This window comes from Corvus brachyrhynchos, unplaced genomic scaffold (genome assembly GCF_000691975.1).
Source record: "Corvus brachyrhynchos isolate BGI_N302 unplaced genomic scaffold, ASM69197v1 scaffold92, whole genome shotgun sequence".
NCBI classification, from domain to species: Eukaryota; Metazoa; Chordata; class Aves; order Passeriformes; family Corvidae; genus Corvus; species Corvus brachyrhynchos.
In genome coordinates this window covers 5730397-5749417 of record NW_008236973.1, presented here as the reverse complement: position 1 = coordinate 5749417, position 19021 = coordinate 5730397, and the positions used below count along the sequence as shown (strand labels likewise).

The following is a 19021-nucleotide window of genomic DNA, read 5'->3' as shown; positions in this document are numbered from 1 at the left end:
CCAAATAAAACACTTTTTTTCCTCCTCCCAACAGTTTCAGAAATCTAAATAAAACTACTAAAGTAATTACTGGTTTTTCATCTTGGCATTGGTCTTGAGTAAAGTTATGGAACAGCTGATCCTGGAACAGATTCATACAAATGTAAGGGGTAATAAAATTAACACCAATAAACGTTCATTCATAGAAAGTAACTCCTGTCAAACTAGCTCAGTGTCATCTTCTGAGCTTATACATTTCTGGTAATATAACATACATTTGTAAGACATCTCATGTGATGCAGTATGACATTTTGACTAAGAAGCTACAATGATAAGAAAATCAGCGTCGCATATCAAATTACTAAATTTTGACTACTTGGAAATATCCAAGACATAGCTAGAAAAAACATTATTTACCGGGACTTTCTGTTGAGATACTACATCTTTTGGCTTGATGCTACTTCATACTTCTTTTAATGACAGAGAAGCAATAATAACATTGAGATTGTTAAGCTTATAAGTGACACAAAGGTTGAGGGAGTTGTCAGTAGTAGCTACAAGTCAGATAGCTCTGTAGCCAGGATGAAAGTGACAATAGGTATGTCTGTACTTCAGAACATGTACTCAAGTTGGAAGCAGGTACTTAGGATTGGAGCCTAATGATTTTGCTCTTCCAGAACTGGACACCTGACATTCTGGGTGCTGCAGATCTAAAGGCTATGTAATAGTTCTTGTGAATTAAGAGTTATTTCAAAATATACTCTGTGTTTGAAGATTTATCAGAGACTGGAAGTAATTCCTCTTGTTAAGAGGCCATAAGTGTTTATCTTGAAAGATAAAGGGTAGTAGATTACCATCCCTAAATACCTGCATGAGAAAAACAAAACTGGCTAAAAATCCTTCAGCACTCTAGCAAAGATATACTAAGGCTCAAGGTCTGAGTTCATGCTAGATGACTGCAGACTAAGTCTCAGTTAAAAAACTAACTCAGTTAAAACAGACTCACCTGTTTTTCCCAGTGAGAATAACTAGGCACTGAAAGAACTTCAAGGCTTGTAGTGCAACCCTACTGCTGGAATTTCTTAAAATAAAGATAGGATGCCTTTCTAAAAGATGTTCTACTTTATCAATAACTTTGGGGTTTGCAGCTGTGCTTACTTCAGAAAAATCTCATACCACTCGGAAAATCCAGCCAAATAATCACCATAGTCTCTTTCAGAATGTGGCATGACCAACAGGGAAGGGTTTCCAACAGTGAGGTACTATTTAAAGCTATCCTCAAGACCGTATGTGAGGAACAGTTGAGGTGGAGTAGATGTCAGTATGGATAGAAAGAAACAGGCTACTCCATTCCATGATTATATAAAAGATGTCATAGTAATATAATACAGTCACAATGATTGTGGATGATGCCAAACTCATGAGCATTTTACTTATGCAAAAAGAGTATCAGGTCAAGAAAAATGGTTTTTTGTTTGGGGTTTTTCTTTATTTAATGTATAAAAATAAATTCTGAGGAAGAAAAAGAAAGCATTTTATTTGAAAGTGTTAACATGGAATTTTTTGATGGCTAATTAAAAACTATTTCAACTGGTTTGGGAATTACAAGCTCATCAAATCCAGTCCTGTGGGACTGTGTAACAAACTGCAACACAAATGGGCCTCCTCCCACAAACAACAGCTCTTGTGAGTAAGAATTTCAGTTCTAGAGATAAATGAGAAGTGATCAGCATTGAAAGGCATCATGAAACTAGTGGTTCTCAGTGCTTTTTAAGAGCAAAGTGAATCCAACAGTCATTAATATTGTGTATCCTCAGATGTCCTACAGTATTTGATGCTCTGTGGAGTGTGAAAAAATATTTTGTTCGAAAAGCATTGCACAGCTCATCAATAAACCCTCTCAGGAAAAGATTCCTACATAAAAGACATTCATTTTCACTCTGATCCTTCATCTACCTTCACTGACATCGGCAGCTATGGTAATTTATTATTGTTTTTACTTCATCTGCTATTGTTCACTTCTATTCTTCAAACACAAAAGAAAACCTATATATGGAAAATAGCAAGACTTCTTAGGAATAGTGAGTAATGGATCATGCCATGCTGCACCGTATTTGTATATTGATTTTCTCTCAGACTGATACATGAATTCAAATGGAGATTATGTGTGTAACTTTTCTACTGATAAGGCAGAAATTGAACTGGACTGGTAATCATGGATCAAATTCCTCTTATGATATTATACATTTTTATTCCCACTATGTGGCTGGATGAAACTGCATTTTTTGGAGGATTTTACAATATTTCTTGTACCTTACAACAGCCAAATTAAAATTCCTTTGGTTTCAGTGGTTCCATATTTCAAAGAATACATGAAATGATACTTCATGTTGCAAAATGAAAATGTCATTATGTTTAAAGATAATAGGATTTAACATCCTGAGAGCAATTCTGGTGCTCATAATACCTCATAGATGAATAACATGCTACAGCTTCACATGGCTTAGTGGGAAGAGAGCTTTAATATACAGTAATATGACTGGGAAGACAGAATAGGTGTATTTGGCAGGACAGCTTGCATAATAAATAAACACATAAGTATACAAATAAACGAAACAGTCTTGATCATGCCACCAAACACTAAAATAGTAGTAATTTCTTTTTCAAACCTTCTATTCTTTGAAATAATTCTGGAGGTCAATTGTATTCATGGGCCTTTATACACCTCCTGAATACATTCAAAGTATCCCAGACACTTAACAGAAAATATGAGATACAGAGAGTGAAATGATTGCGGTTGAATCAAAAGTAACTGTCTTTGAAACTGTCACTTTCAACTGTCAGTGGCATATAAAGAATTGTTTAGGGCACAAGAAATACTGACTAGTAGGTTTCAAATTACCTTGGGACACAATTTAAGTCTTAAAAAATTGTGTCTTTTGCTTATTTCATTTCAGTTCTCCATGAAAAGTTCCAGTATACAACATATGTATGGCAATGATTCTGAGGAAAAAAAGATCAATATAAAGAAGTTAGGACTTTGAACAAATTCGTTTATTTTTCAGATTCAATATTAAATGCCAAAATCAGAGGATGCAATAACTTTATGTGCTAAAAAAATAGTCATTAGTTTTTAAAAGCAGGTAATAGTTCATTTAACAAAACTGTCATTTTAGAAAACTCTTGAAAATGCTGCTTGCATCAAAGAAAATAAAAGTTCAGCATCCAAGGAAGAACAAACAGAATAAATGTGAAATATTTTATGGTGATGAAAAAAATGGATAGCCTCAAGTAAAAATATGTTTCTTGATATTATATTCTTGATATTACACAAAGCAATAAACCCAATATAATATCTTGTGGATCTGCCAGGTTTGGAAGACATCTTGGTCAGATTTGACTTTAAAAATTCTTTTGCCTTGAGACAACCTGTGATCTGATCTTTGTTTTTCACTTCTAATCTGACACTATTTGATTTTTATTATGCATGCTAATGCATATGTGTATACTTATAATTGGACATGATTTCTACAGGCACAAACAGTGCTATTAGGGTTAGTTGGTATTTTGAGGGTTTTTTTCCACTGTGTACTGATACAGTGATTTTTCTATGATAATAGGAAACTTTAGCAATAATTTTGCATCATGGTGTGAACATATTCCTGGAAAATTTGCTTTTCAAGTGTAAGAGCTGAAAGCCAAATCTGGGCTACACTGCTCTAGTACATGCACACACACACAGGGAGACACATCCTGATAATGCTAAAGGCAATTATGAACTCAAAACCAGAGATCTTCAGGACACAGAAAGCTCTTTTGATCTATTGCTTAAGATCGTTGCCTGTGACTAGACACCTAGCCACATAGCTACTATGGAAATACATGTAAAAAGGACACCTCTGAAGCCTTGAATGCATTTTTCCTGAGGATAAACATGCAGCTTAAGGAGACATGTATTAGTGTAGCAGTGCCTGTTACCACTCCAGGAACACTTACTTGAGACAAGGTGTAACTATCTTTCTCTGCTGTACACATGCTCCCATCCAAGCACAATATCCAGGTGTCACTGAGAAATACCTAAATGCCAAAGCAGCATATAGGAATCTAAGACTAGCTCTTAAGCGACAGCATGACCTCAATCATTTTGTTCTTCCTTTTGTCTTGGAAGCATTTGTTTTAGACTGCTGTGGAGCAGAAATTGTTCCCACAGATGAAAACTCATGTTGTATGTTGACTGACCCATTTTGGAGGAGCCAGAATAAGGCTGCAATAAGTCCTCAGCATTTCTTCATTATTTATGATGATGCTGAAGAAAATAAAGGCATTTTTAACTATACTTTCATGACTTTCATTTGTCCTACATTTTTCTTCAAAAGAACTGCAAAATTCTGTTTTCACCCATGTGTTTTTTGTCTTAATAATAGCTCATTTTGAAGTCATAACCACTTATGATTACATTAAGCTATTTCTTCTACGATTTTGTTGAGTTTTTGGATCTTCCAAAAGTTGAAACTTGCTCTAAACCTGGCTGGAGATAAAGTCATGTTAGGATGGGATACCAGCTCTGAAGACAAAACGGCTGATGAAGTATTAATAATAGGCAATGTAATTGAAGTAATTACAATCCACCTTTTTATTTTCTTAGTAGTTTTAGTAAGAAGATAGGTTGACCCTCCACTAGGTATACCTCTGAGGTATTGGGATGAAGGCCTGGGATGTGAAAAGAGCTAGTTCACATGACTCTTCCATCAGATTTTGAATCACAGAATCATAGAATCAGAGAATGGCTTGTTGCAAGGGACCAGTTCCAACCCCACTGCCATGGGCAGGGACGCCTCCCACTAGACCAGGCTGATCAGAGCTCCATCCAACCTGGCCTTGAACCCTCATGGAGACACGGCATCCACAACTTCACTGGACCACCTGTTTTAGTGCCTCACCACCTTCACAGTAAAGAATTTTTCCCTAATATCGAATTTAAACCTGCTCTCTCTGTTTGAATCTATTCCCTCTTCTTCTGTCACTACATGCTCTTAAAAAGAGTCTCCATTTTTCTTGTAGGCTCTCTTCAGTACTGGAAGGCAATTAGGTCTTCTGAAGTCTTCTTTTTTCAAGGCTGAACAATCCCCATTATCTGAATTAGGCACGGTTGGGTTTTGTAACACTGCTTGTGTTCCTGCCTGACTTTGAACTGAGATACTCTTTCCAGCCAGTGCAGAATTTGGAACCGTGTCTTGAACCTGAAACTTGCACATTCCCAGTTGGCACCAGCACTGCCACGATAGCTTCACTTCCAATTCCGCATGCATCTCTTCCAATAAACCTCTCTGGTGAACATTTTGCAAGAACTTCTGTGCATACTGACTAGAAAATTGTCAGCTTACTAAGGAAGAAGAGAAACCTAGCTCAGAAAATAAAAAAATTGAGCTTTGGGAAGCAAAGATCAGAAAACAGGTTGAGGGTGACATGAATAGTTAATGGCAAGATTAAATTAGGTCTTCTCTTGGCTTCCAAATGAAAAAAAAAAAAGTATTGAAGATTGGAAAGTTAGTTTCCTTGCTATTAAGTAAATTTGATTTGTTAAGATAATGAGGAAGATGCCTCAATCTCTGTGGTCTTTCTGATCAACAAAGAAATACTCATGACACGCAGCATCACTCCTCATTTTAGTGACTAGGACTCTCTTCTGTAATAAAACTCTTGTAACAACATGGATAAACTCTGCCACTCCTCGTTGTTTTGCAGTTCTAGTGGTAGACAATTGGCATGTAACCTTTATTCACATGCTGAATCCTGAATCAGCTCTGTGTATGCATTGTACCTTCATATTTCAGTCTTCGTAAAGTTAATAATTATTTATCTTTTTTCTAAGTTAATTGTTAACCTCAGAGTATAATGGAAGGATGAATGAAAGTGTGACATAGGATAGTATGGTATAGTTTGAGTAAATAAATTATTTACAGTATCTAATTTTATATTTTTTAATTTATTTATTTTTAATAAAATAGCAAATTGTTTTCTCCTCAAACATTTTACTTTCAAGGGAGCTGTTCTTGGTGCAAAAATCTGACCCTTAGTCTTCAATAGTCAAAAAAAAATTTGCTATAGTTTGACACTGTCCATTAAAATCCACAGCAGTTATTACACTGCAAATCATTCTTGTTCTAAATAGTGTCCTACTTTCAAACTAGAAACTTAGGCTAATATAAGTCCTATGGGTCACAGCCAGCAGTCAACTTGGTTTCATGGGAAGCGTTGCTACACTATTGTGATTACTCCAGATTTGTTGCCTAAAGGTGCAGATTTTGCTCCCTTTATACAGAACTGTTCATGCTCTATTTTGCCTCAAGATAGTTTTCATTATTTCAGTGAATTGATCATTCATCAATCATTCAGTTAAAAGTTAGTTTTCCTTCCTGGGAATATTATTTAAGTCGTTAAAAGGTAGAATTCCTCTCTGGGTTTAAAAATGAAGTGTCTTGGTATTAGTGATTCCAGTGGTCCTTTGCTAGGCAACCACTGTGTGATTACTTTCCAATCAAGTGCATTGGTTTAATGACAGGCAGTTTGGAAGGAGATTTTTCCCATCTTGCCTTTGTCACACTATGAGCCCCAGCGCCCCTTCTAGCAGTGGCAGTAACAGCAGGTGGAGCTCTGAAGGCTCCCAAAGGTGCAAGGAGACACTGAGCAAAGCTCTTGAAAGTGTTTTTCCCTCCTTTGAGTTGCTCATGACTGCATAACGTACAGAATGAATTGTATCCCAGAAGAGAGGAGAATCTTTCAGAAGAGAGGAGAGTTTCTTTGTACAGATTATTTTGTATGTTTAGAGAAAGAAATAAATGTACCAGGGCTACTTTTCTTTAATGTGAGTGAAGTGCTTTCAGATACATAGAGAATATTTGCTTCTGGAAGGAATAATGTGAAGAATAATATCATCATCATCATCATGCAATTTGGAGCAGTGCAATAAGGAAAGTAGCCAAAGCACATACTCTTCTGAATGCAATGAGAGAATCCAGTAATCTCGATAGAAGTTGACTTGTCTGAGGATAGAACTGAAGTGGTAATTTAGATGAACATTTTAATTTACCATATCTTTTTTTAAAAATCATTCAGTATATGTTGTACAGAAGCATACTTGCCTCTGAGAGCAGACACAACACTGGTGCTTTCAGCTGGGGCTCTGAATATAAAGAGTGGTGATTTCTTCCTCCCACGAACATTATCAGCAGCATTCATTGTCTCATAAGCATGGTTTGAGTACTGTAAGAGAACCAGCAAATTCTCCTCTTACTTCTTCTTTGCATCACTAGCTCCAGTGAAGCAAATTGCTTGGTATATTATCTATCAGTGTGTTCCCATAAACACACAGCAGCACAGAGGGTACAGTACATAAGTCCTTATGCACAGCTGTTGCCTGTATGCCTGGGTCTGCCTTCTTCATTGTGAGAATATCTGTGGATCTCAGGCAAGAAAAGGAAGGAAGGAATTCGGAAGGAATTCGGAAGGAATTCGGAAGGAAGGAAGGGAAGGAAGGGAAGGAAGGAAGGAAGGAAGGAAGGAAGGAAGGAAGGAAGGAGGGAAAGAATTCGGAAGGAAGGAAGGAAGGAAGGAAGGAGGGAAAGAATTCGGAAGGAAGGAAGGAAGGAAGGAAGGAGGGAAAGAATTCGGAAGGAAGGAAGGAAGGAAGGAAGGAATTGTGCATATCCTATATAAGGATGAAGACATCAACTTTAAACAGGAGAAAAGGAGGAAAAGATCTAAAATACCCTTTAAAATGTCAAGAAGATTATTATATTTAAATAAAATAACCTTAGCATCCTCACAGAAGTAGCCCAATTTAGCTCTCACCGTGGAATCAAGGGGTGTGGTTAACTCCTTGTATAATCTGCAAGTGTCTGCAATGTTTTTGTCCGCATCTCAGCCACTCGCTCTTCTTTTTTAATCACAGGAGAGAAATAGAAATATTTTGAAAACATTCACCTTCTAAGATGTGCCTCTAAAGCAGATAAGACAAACCGTATACTGAAAGTACCAATTTCTTTTCATTAAGTGTAGAAAGGAGGCCACAGTGTGAAGGTCATCTGTAGAATTTGTCTTCTAGATGTCTAAAATCACAGGAAATTAATCCTGCCTGAAAGACACTAAATCAGTTAATGATTAATTGTGATGATGGACTCTCTACGTCATTTAATGTGCAATAATTTTCTCCCACTCTCATGTTTAACAGGTTTATTTTCATCAAAGACTTGGAAACAGGGACTCTTTTACTTTCCCAGTATCTTACAGTGCAGTATCTACTCCTACTCTCAGTTTCTGTGCTGGGTATCAAGACCACACTATTGAGAGGAGCAGTGACCTGTGTGGGTACTGGAATTGTGTATATCATATATTGTTATACACAGTGGAGGTGTGCAGGTTGTGCTTGACTTTATACCATTCTCAGGCAGCTCATCCATAAACAGATAGTTCTAGATAAAGGAACTAAGTAAAGGAAATGGAAAGGCTCAATATTTTTGCTATAGAGTCTTTGATTTCATTTTTTGCTCATTCTTCTACCTTGACAGACAGTGTTTAACTCATTAACATTTCTTCCATTCTTTTCACTTGGTTCATGTCAGTAGAAGCACTGGTTTACACTCCACCTGATTCTTTACACAAATGATCTCAGTTGCTGTGGTGTAAGTCTTTCTTCAGTGAGGCAAACCAGTCTAACAATAAGCCAGCAGAACCTATGGTTACTAACCCACATCAATTCCCTGGTGCCATTCCCTGCACAAACTGCTGGGTATTCATGGAATGACAATAACCCTTAGCCTTTAGAACAACCCAAAAGCCTCACTATGTCATGATATTCTGCAATACCTCCTATTTGTAACAGCAGTGAGCTCTATAAGCAAGGCTTCTGAAATGACTGTCCAGTTTCTTGGGGTCAGACAGTTTTCACTGGCACAATTCTTGTCAAAATGTATACTTTCATCTAACAGCAGCATTATGGACACTTTCACAGGCTTGTCAACCTCTTCCAAATATATCTATCTCAAAATAATGTACTTTACACATAGGAACTTTTCCTTTGACACATTCCCCTGTTCCCACCATCAGGTTTTTATTTACCTTTAACTTTATAACTTATGATAATTCATTGATTTTATAGTGCCTTCAAAGATGCTTTGGATTAAAGTTACTTTTACTGAATTAATTTCTTTTCTATATAATATTTAGCTGTAGTCAAATTACCCACTGTATTAAATGAATTTGTTTATATGTTACTAGATGATTAAGTTTTAATTTGCCTCAACTAATAAACCCATTGTGCTTCTGCTTGGGTGAGTTGTATGTACATTCCTTGGGGGATTAATCTTTATATGCTTCCAATTTCTTCATTCTTCCGATGGTTTGCTGTAACAGGACAGAGTTACTTAGCTATTGCAAATGATGCCTTCTGAAAATATCATACTCTAGAAAGTTAAGGTTTGTAACAAGAAGCCATAAAATTTATTATTAGGCCTAATCTGATGTAGTCAGGCAAAACCACATAAAAATTCCCTGGCATATAAGCACTCCTTTACATCTGAAACGGAAACAACCTACTTCAAGTGAAGTACAGAAATCAGTCCCAGTTCAGTTTTATTGCTGTTATTCACTGTAACTGTCTGAGAGAGAAAGATAGTTAACATCTATGAGGCTGACAGAGCTGTTAGTAAGGGCAGAAGTGATAAGGTCAGTAGCCTCTACTGAGGAGAGAAGGAGAAACAGATTATTATCCCCTGTGAAATCACAAGGGCTAGCAGAAGAGGTACAGTGAAAAAAATCATATAATGTGAGATAAACTAACCTTCTTACTGAGTTCTTGAATTTATGATTTTCACTATACAGCAGAATAATAAACTTTGTGTTCAGACTGACCTTCTGACAATACCACAAATGGCCACAACTGTTTTGAAATGAGGAATGCCAACAAAACCAGTGTCTCACCAGCACTGAGGTTCTAGTGTCCATAAATGATTTCTTGTGTAAAGGCATACTCATGTGCATGCTACATTTGCCATAAAGACCCCTATTTTCAGATTCGTATCTCAAAAGAAGATAACAGAAGTCACTCAAACCTGAAATTAGGGCACAGAAGACAAAGCCTGCAGAAGGAAGGATTTTGTGTGCCATGGTTGCAGAATCTGGTGAATGACAGTACCTTCACATTTGTGGCCATGAAGAGATCCAGAAATACAAAGTCTGGAAATTCAAGAAGCCTTTCAAAACTTTATTCATCCAGAATGATTGCTGAGAGGCTCTGCCTGTCCAAATACATAATTTCCACAGAGACCTAAAACTTAAGGATATTAGAATGGCAAGGTTTACTTAAATTTCACATGAGCATTACTGAGCAGATGCTGTTGAAACTAAAAAATATTTCATATGCAATGTTTTTATGAAACTTAGAATATTAGCAGGTTAGTGAACTGATACTGTCTGCATCCCATCACAATGTGAATTTCCTTTTTGTACTATTGTTGCAGGTGATTATGTAGTCATGACTATATACTTCGACTTAAGTAGAAGAATGGGATACTTTACTATACAAACATACATTCCCTGTATATTAACAGTTGTTCTTTCCTGGGTATCCTTTTGGATCAAAAAAGATGCCACCCCAGCAAGAACAGCATTAGGTAAGTTGCTAATAATTTCCTTTTCTGATGTTTCTACACTACAATTTGAAAATGTCAGCTTCCTTTCAAAGACACTGCTAGGTATACACTTTGGATTATTACTACTACGTCTTGCAGACCCATATCTACTTATTACTGAGACCTCTGGGTGTTTTCCTGTAACAGGGTAATTAAAAGTAAACTAGTCTGAGCCTTTGGATGACACTGCCACCTATTTTGCATAAAACTCTTGAATTAATGTCTGTCTCCTTGTTCTCACCATGATATTTTAGTGACATTTTTGAAGAATTAATTAATTGCATTGCGGGCTTCCTTCCCTTCTGTAACTCTCCCCCACTGGGCATTATGTCTTATATATACAGAAAACTGTGGGATATAATAGTATTAACTCATGCAAAGTGTTTTAGCTTGCATGCTTGAAGTTAAGCTTCACACTGGGTGTATTGATATTTTTCATAGATTGTGGAGATTTATGCTGGTATAGGTTTTCCAGAAACTCATTTGTGTCAGTACCGGCACGTGCATTTTGGCAATGTGGATTAGTATACGCTTATAACTGTTGACTTAGACTTAGAAATTTTTTCCAATGTCTATGGGAAAACCTGTGGGTTTTGCCAGCATCAAGAGTATAGGGGTATATAATAGGCAATTATATGTAAACATCAGAACCAAAGGAAAAACAATTTCTCAGTTCACATTACGGTTGCTAGGTCTGCCAATGTAAACTGATTCAGAAATCTACCAGTCTAGGAAAAAAGGGGAGGCTATGTCAAAGTCTGCATGTCTGTTTTCAAGCAGAGGGGTTATCATTCCCAGCTCTTCATTGCATCCTCCTGCTGGAGTTTGTTACTATGTAGGTCCATTTTTCTGAGGTTGTTTTACAGGAAAGGAATACTCAGCCCTCATTCCCTCCACATGAGTCCCAAAGGGCCAGTACACCATGGCTCCAGCAACAGGATGACCAAAAAGACTCACAGTTTTTCTGTTATCCAGTAACACCTCCAGGACAGCAAAAAGACCATACACAGGTGAGGACAGAGCAGCTTACACTGCCTGTTCCTGGCTGTGTACACTTGCCTCTGATAGCCATAGGTCTTAAGTGTACCTCTCTGCTGAAATTGAACTCTTTTCTTCTTAAATTGGGTGACTCAGGGGAGATAAGGAAAGACTGACTGTTCTCCGTTTTCTTTAAAAGGGAGTCTGAAGCCCCATGCATGGGGGAGAGTCACACAACATCCAGTTGGGTTATCTTTCTTAATGCATGAAAGAGACAAAAGACATCTAACACTTTTTGCATTATTGGTTTCCCATAAGCATTTTTCATATCCTGTACCTAAGGGTGGTTCCCCACACCACATAGTTCAGTTTTCCCATTAATTAGATACAGAAATCTGTTCGATCACTAATCACTAACATGTGATTCTCCACCTCACCCCTCAGCCAGTTCAGGGAAAAAATGTATTCAGATACCGATGTCATGAATTTGGAGTAAGGACATAAAAATTAGTAGATCCAAGGCTCTACTCAATGGATGTCATGACTCACTCCTAAAACTCCAGCTGAGAATTAAATCCCATAGGCTAAAATACAACTGGTCTAAAAATAAAGTCAAATATATATGGGTCACTTTTGTGCACAGAGTCCTGTTGCTCCCAAATTGGCAATGGCCTGTTGACTCGCAGGATACAGTAAGCAGATGCTCCCATTTTGCTGTAGACCTGCTTATAAAATGCAACTTATAAATCTGTCTGAGCAACAGCACACATCCATATCTGGGTAATGGCATATGGTAAAATTGTGAGTGATGCAGCCAAAGGCAAACTGCTGAAATTGTCCTACTAATTAGTTGAAAGTGCAGCAACAAATCTTCTTCAAGTATAGCTGCATTAATATAAAGGACTAGCACCAGGGAAATATTTTGCTCTCTGAAATTAATGAATAATTTCCAAAGTTATTGGCAACTACTCACAGTTACATGAAGGACAGGTATTATTGCTTTCTGAATAATGATAACTAATAAACTATTCCCATGCTGGGAAAAAAAAAATTAATTTGGGCTTGGGACCATAAGTATTCTTTCAGTAGTACTGTCCAGAGATATTAAAGTGTTCTTTAAAAACTTGGTATTATAGTCCCCTTTTCACACTTTGAGGTACTAAGGCCCAGAGTGGCAATGAGATTAACTCCAGGCCACCTGAAGAGTCAGTGGGAAAATGGAAGTAAAATTTGAGTGCTGGATGTGAACTGTGTTTTGTGATCCTGAGTTATTCTGCTCTTCATTCAAGGAGAAAAAAAAACGTCTCTCTGCAGTTTCTGCTTGTCTCTAGCAATCAAAATTATCTCCAAATGTTCTAAGTCAAGAGGACCCGGCATGTCCCTTAAGAAAAGTTATGATCTGGAAAAGAATAGGTTTTTTTCCTTGAAGATGAAGGGAATTAAGTTAAACTGAAGCTGTCATCCCAGTTTCCCCATACTTTTTCAAAATGGGTATAATATGTAATAGGACCAGGCAGTTACTACAGAACAAGATCAAACTGCAGTTTAAAACTCAAGGCCAGCAACATGCTGATGTAAAAGAAGGTACAGATGATATTTAATAAAAAATGAACATTGCTTTCCTTGCCATTCCATCTTTACCTCATTCACTAGAAAACCAAGAAAGTACTCAAAACAGATGCCCGACAAGAAAGATGGAGAATTAACTTTATGACCAAGTGATAGCATGCATGAAAGCAGCAGATATTTCCTTTAGTGTCCCACCAACATAACCTCAAGAAAATAAGAAAAAATTTGCCTTGCTGACCAAAGAGTTTCTAACACAAAACTCCTGCCACCTCACTCTGCATATGCTTGTCCAGTAAGCAGATTTCAAGCAGTAGTGATTTTAAATAACTGTTTAGACCAATGATCTAAAAGTTAAAGTGCTTTCAGGTGTTATGTATATATGCATAACTTGGTCTCCCAGTCAGTCCTTTTTGTTTTATCAAACAGCATCTTTGGTATGGGATTTATTCAGAGAATATAACATCCCAAAATAGTATTTATACACAGACTTGTAAGCTTACACTTACATTTTCTACCTGAAAATTTTGAACTCAGGTTAATTCAGAGCTGTCCTTGGCTGATATTAAAATTCTGTTGAAATAGATAGTTCATGAGCACTGTGAATTTCAATAACAGATGCAAAGCTCAGTTTGCCATACGGGACTCCACAATGCGAGAGACTTCACAATTTCATCTGGCAAGACATATTAGATTTGAAACCACTCAACAAACTGAATTTCGTTAACATGAGAGATAAAATGAACTCAGGGTATGGAAACTAGATACTATATTTGGAAATAATGGTGCTGCATTTTATTCATATATACATACATATATTCTGATTTGTAAATGTATAGAAGTACAAAACGGTATCATCTGCTTCACCTTCTTTCTCTTTCCTCTCTGTATGTATCCCCATAAACTCATTTTAACATTTTAAAATTTGTGCCTGCGTGTCAGGTGTAAAATTGATACACTAGATAGAATTTTCATTGTTTCAAAAACTCAGTGCTTGTTTATGGCATGAGCTGGAATCCAGTTGAAGGGTGATTCGAGCTGGTGTTCCACATTCAGGCTTAAGGCATGGATATAGGATACAGGCTGAGTTGAGGACTTACATACTTAAGTAAAGAGACTAATTATTTCTTTTTAGCCTCTTGATAAAAAACTCTCCTATCAGAGGATGAGTGGGAAATAAAAACTTTCATTTGAGTCCAGGTAAACAGGATACCATATATTGTACTGGAAGAACTCTATAGGTTTTGAGGAAATTTTTAAAGGTAGTAAAATGCCTGAAAGCATGTGAATGTACATGTCGCTCTGCAAAGGACACATTTGTGTCAGAAATCTAAATGTGGATTAGGAAGTGTTAAAGAACTTAATTTTATATTGTAGAGTATGTCATAGTCTGGATGAGGTTCTCTTGAAATTAGTGACTCCCAAGGCCTCAGTCAAGGCTACACAGAATGACTGAGTGACCTATAGTTAGTAAGGGTCAAATCAAAGCCAGTCAGTTCACAGCTTTTGCAGCTGGGCATCTCTGCAGCTCAGCTGCGATGAATGGCTAAGCATGGTCTTTGCAGATTTTTTAAAGCATCAGCTGAGTACAGAACTGATGCTGAGGGGTCTGGAGAGGTTGCTGGATCATGCCAACCACGTCTATTTACATTGGGAGGTGGCACAGGTTTCAGGAAATGGAAATATTTTCCCAGTAGCTTTTAGATGTCCAAGGCACACACAAAGTCCACACTTCCCACTTCCTGTCAGCATTGCTTTCATCTTGGTTATTGACTTGTGATTTTTTTCAGAAACTTTTTGTTTGTTCGTTTCTGGGTAATAGATATTTAAGGAGTTCAATTAATCATTATTATTCAAGTTTGAGACCCAGGCAAAAATTTGCCTTCTAGCTTTTCCAGGGACATTCTGTTGTTGAATGGAGGTTATTCCTGTGAATCACTGTAGTTTCTATCAAACTTTACAAGTCAGAGATGGACAACCCTTCATAAAGAGAAAGTAGTCAAAAGTAATCCACAGATACTTCTTTCTCTCCAGAGTGCTTTTAGTGAGAAGTTATTTAACTCTAAGGCATACTTTCAGTCATTCCTTGCCATTTCAAACACTGTGCACCAATGTGAAACATCATTTTCACTATAAAAAAGTAAAGATTACCTTATGGTTATGTTATTTATTGAGAAGGTTCTCTCTTGAGACTTACTTGTGGGAAAGCTTTATTTTTTTTCGCAAGACATTGAGAAGCCGGGGTTTTTTCTATCAGAAGACATGCAGTTCATAACAAATGATTAAAAGCATCAGTCCAAGCTGGCAATGAAAAGGCTGTTATTCCTCAGGAATGAAGAGAAATTGTATGAACTGCTAGGAGTCAAATAACTGACACGACATAGATTTCATTCTAACACTGGTTTTATTGTTTTAGATATTTCACACTAATTCCCATTATATTCCTTATTACTAAATGAATCTAAGTGACGCTTTATATGAATTAAAAAGGCCATTTCTGTTAATGTTGCATCTGAAGTTTGTATGAGAGTCTTACTCTGACTGAGCAAGTAACACTGACTTCCCTTACTCAGAAGGAAAGTGGAGGCAGTGGAGGCCTCCCAAGGAAGCAGTGGTGTGAAGACATACTTTCAGAATTAATAGTCAGAACTTAGCAGAAAAATTTCTTTTCTTTTCTCTCTCCAACTCTTTTTCTTTTTTGAGCATAAGATTTTTCATGACAGCAATACTACTGTGGAATAATACATGTTTCCTTCAGAACTTTCTGAGTTTCTTGGTTTTATTTTTCTGAGTTTAGTATCTTTTCTGCTTTATACTTTTCTTCAAAAATTTCTTCATTCTCTCCTTCTCCCTCACCCCCATCTTCAACCTAGCTGGGATCAGAAAGAGATGAAGAAAAGCATATTGAGAGGCATGGGAATGACACTTTTGCAAAGATAAAAATAAACCATAGACCAAATCTTTGTTTACAAAATAACTTTGTCCCTACTGATATTATTTTCCATTATTTCTTAACACTACCAAATGAAATTAATTAATTCCTTGGGTACACTCTGGATTTCTGTTTTGTATGTTTATTTCCAAAGATTCCTCTGTGATATGGAGAAGTGATGTTCCATACAATTAAATCAAGTTTCTCTCTGCAGGCATCACCACAGTATTGACCATGACAACTTTGAGTACCATTGCAAGAAAGTCATTGCCCCGTGTTTCCTATGTCACCGCCATGGATTTGTTTGTGACTGTATGCTTTCTATTTGTCTTTGCTGCTCTGATGGAGTATGCCACCCTCAACTACTACTCAAGTTGCAGGAAACCAAACTGTACTAAGAAGAAAAAGTCGGTAAGATGGGAGCACTTAAATTTCATGTGCAGCTCAGAGAGCAGATAATCATTCAATTGTAGCCTGTAATCACATGGAACTTCACTCCTCCAAGATTTTCCCAGTGGTGTGATTTGCCCTGAAAGCTGATGGAAAAGTCACCCGCAGTAGCAGTAGGAGCAGTTATGTGCCAGCTGAGTGAGGTCTGTTCCTAATAGAAGCAGCCTGCTCACCGTGGAGCAGCAGCCCTGCCTACGCATCTTTTGTCCTCCAATTACTGTGCTGGTAGTTGGAAAGGGCTCCCACTGAAACAGATTGCATAGCTTGTTATACAAATAAATGCACATCAATGTATATTCAAATGCATTGCTATTTCATGGCTTAACAGGTCTAGAAATATTTATGAGCAGAATTTCAATGTCTCTGCTGGGAACCAGCATTTGGTTTAAGCCCTGTGCACAAAGGTGCATGTTCCCAAGGACAAAAATGGAAGTCACTTAAAAAGGTTTTATACACGGCTCATTTTTGGCCGAAAAACAACTTCCAAGTGTAACACCCAGAAAAACATAAAAGCTGTCTATTTAGAATAAATTAAAACAATCATGCCTGGTTAACTTCATAACTGACTATGAGAATGAGGGGGCAGTTTAATAGAGAAAAAAATCTCAGTGCAAACACAGGGAAGGGGATTGTCCACTCAAGATCAGTGATAAATCTTATGTGTTCAAGATAAGTAAGTTGGAGATATTGGATGCCATTGTCTGCAGGGGAGGAAATAAGGACATTTGAAATCAGAAATCAAAGCCAAATAGGAAAAATGTAAAGAAGGAAATTAAAGAGAAAGAAGCCTAAATTTAGGGAATAATAGGTCATGATGTAAAAAAGGGATTGAATGAAGAGCTATAGAAAATGATTGAATGAAGAACTAATGAAGGAAAAGCTGAAACAAATATGGGATTAGAGAAAGCCTAGAAAGCCATACACTTAGTCAATGACAACTCCATGAAAACTAAAATAGCTTCTTGCAAAAATGCATTGCTCACAAAAGGCAAAAGATTGTTACCAAAAGAAAAGTTTGAGACCGAAATGAACTTGCTAGTGATCAAACTAAAATTGCCATCCTATAGAAAGACTAAATAAAAAAGTCATGAGTATCTTTGTTAGCAGCATGTAATTCCAGACATATAAATGAAGATGTGGGAAAGCAAGCAACATTGAGGGGATTTAAATTAACACCAGAACAAATGCTCACTTACCTATTGTTCGATCAATAAACAAATGTAATGGGTTGAATAAGGATTTTAAGTCTATGGAAGCCAGATGTGCATTCTGCTGAGATTTCATGCAGTTTTCAAGTGTACAGAATATTATGCTGAACATATAGAACACACACCATGAGGTGTTTTATGCATTTAAGGGCTTGGTCCAAGAAATACTATTGAATTTAAATGCACTGTGCTTTCTTCTGATTAATTCTTTTGCTATCTTTATTTAAGCTACCTGATGTAAGTTTTGGTCATGTAATGGTAAGTAAGCTACTTAATTCACTGAGAGAATTGGGGGCACGAATGTGTGGTTGACATTTACTTGCACTAATTCCTGAGAGAGATGTATTGCTGTGTTATGCTTTACCCAGACTTCACTATAAATATTGGTTTGCTTTTTTGTTAAAAGGTCAGTTTGTTTTCAGCTGTGGCAGAGGAACATAGCTGCCTCTTTCTATAAAGACTTATCAAGTGATATGGGAGGGAGGAGGGTCAAGTATAGAATATTATGTGTTATTTTTACCTCAGAAATTTTGTGTTTCTGCTTTATATAATACAGGAGTTTCTCACTAAGAGAAAGTAATAAGTGCAAGTTATGTCATAAATTTGTATGGAGTTTTAACTAAGTTTCATAGAAAAAAGTTCATTTATGTATATGCAAAATTTTTAGTGAGCTTTCAAGTCGATTTTCAAATAATTTAGGCACACAAGTTGAGCATGGGTAGTTGTACTATATCTAAAAATGGAATATATACAGTCGGAACAGAGCACAAAAGTGTGTCTCTAAGTTGTATGAAATCTGAAGCTGGAATACCTACTATAACATATGCAAATATAAAGCATTCGTAAAGCATGAAGCCAGTTAATCAGCTGGTTGGATGGTCTGCTATCAGATAAGAACAGAGACAACTAAAATATTGGGGTTTGCATTTCTTGGGTTGGATACGTTGAAGTTTCTCATTTACAACTGCTAGATCCATGTTATTAGCCTATTTTTTACAAATAATAATATAAACTTCTTTTTTTTTAACATGAGTTCTCTGATGTATTTTAAGACCTCAAATAGCTTAGAAAGTCTGCACACTGGCAATTAATGGTTTACAGCAATCATTACATCTATATACTTTCTACTGCTGTCACTCCCTGGACAGACTTTTCTGAAAGATTAAGTTAACAGAGCATGTTGAGCAGCGCTTTCCTTTTTCCAATTAAAAGCTATAGGG

The 19021-nt window shown here is 36.8% G+C and overlaps 1 protein-coding gene across 2 annotated transcripts in view; it reads left to right on the top strand.

The window, feature by feature from the left end:
- LOC103611803 (gamma-aminobutyric acid receptor subunit gamma-3) overlaps positions 1-19021 on the top strand; it is a 143575-nt gene that overhangs the window by 120011 nt on the left and 4543 nt on the right. Inside the window, exons 4-6 of one of the 2 annotated variants that reach the window (XM_008629371.2) lie at positions 10497-10649; positions 16358-16554; positions 18030-18059. In XM_008629371.2, coding sequence (XP_008627593.2) covers positions 10497-10649; positions 16358-16554; positions 18030-18059 — 380 coding nt within the window. The remainder of the gene's footprint in view (positions 1-10496; positions 10650-16357; positions 16555-18029; positions 18060-19021) is intronic. The other variant, XM_017728601.1, reaches the window with a different exon arrangement.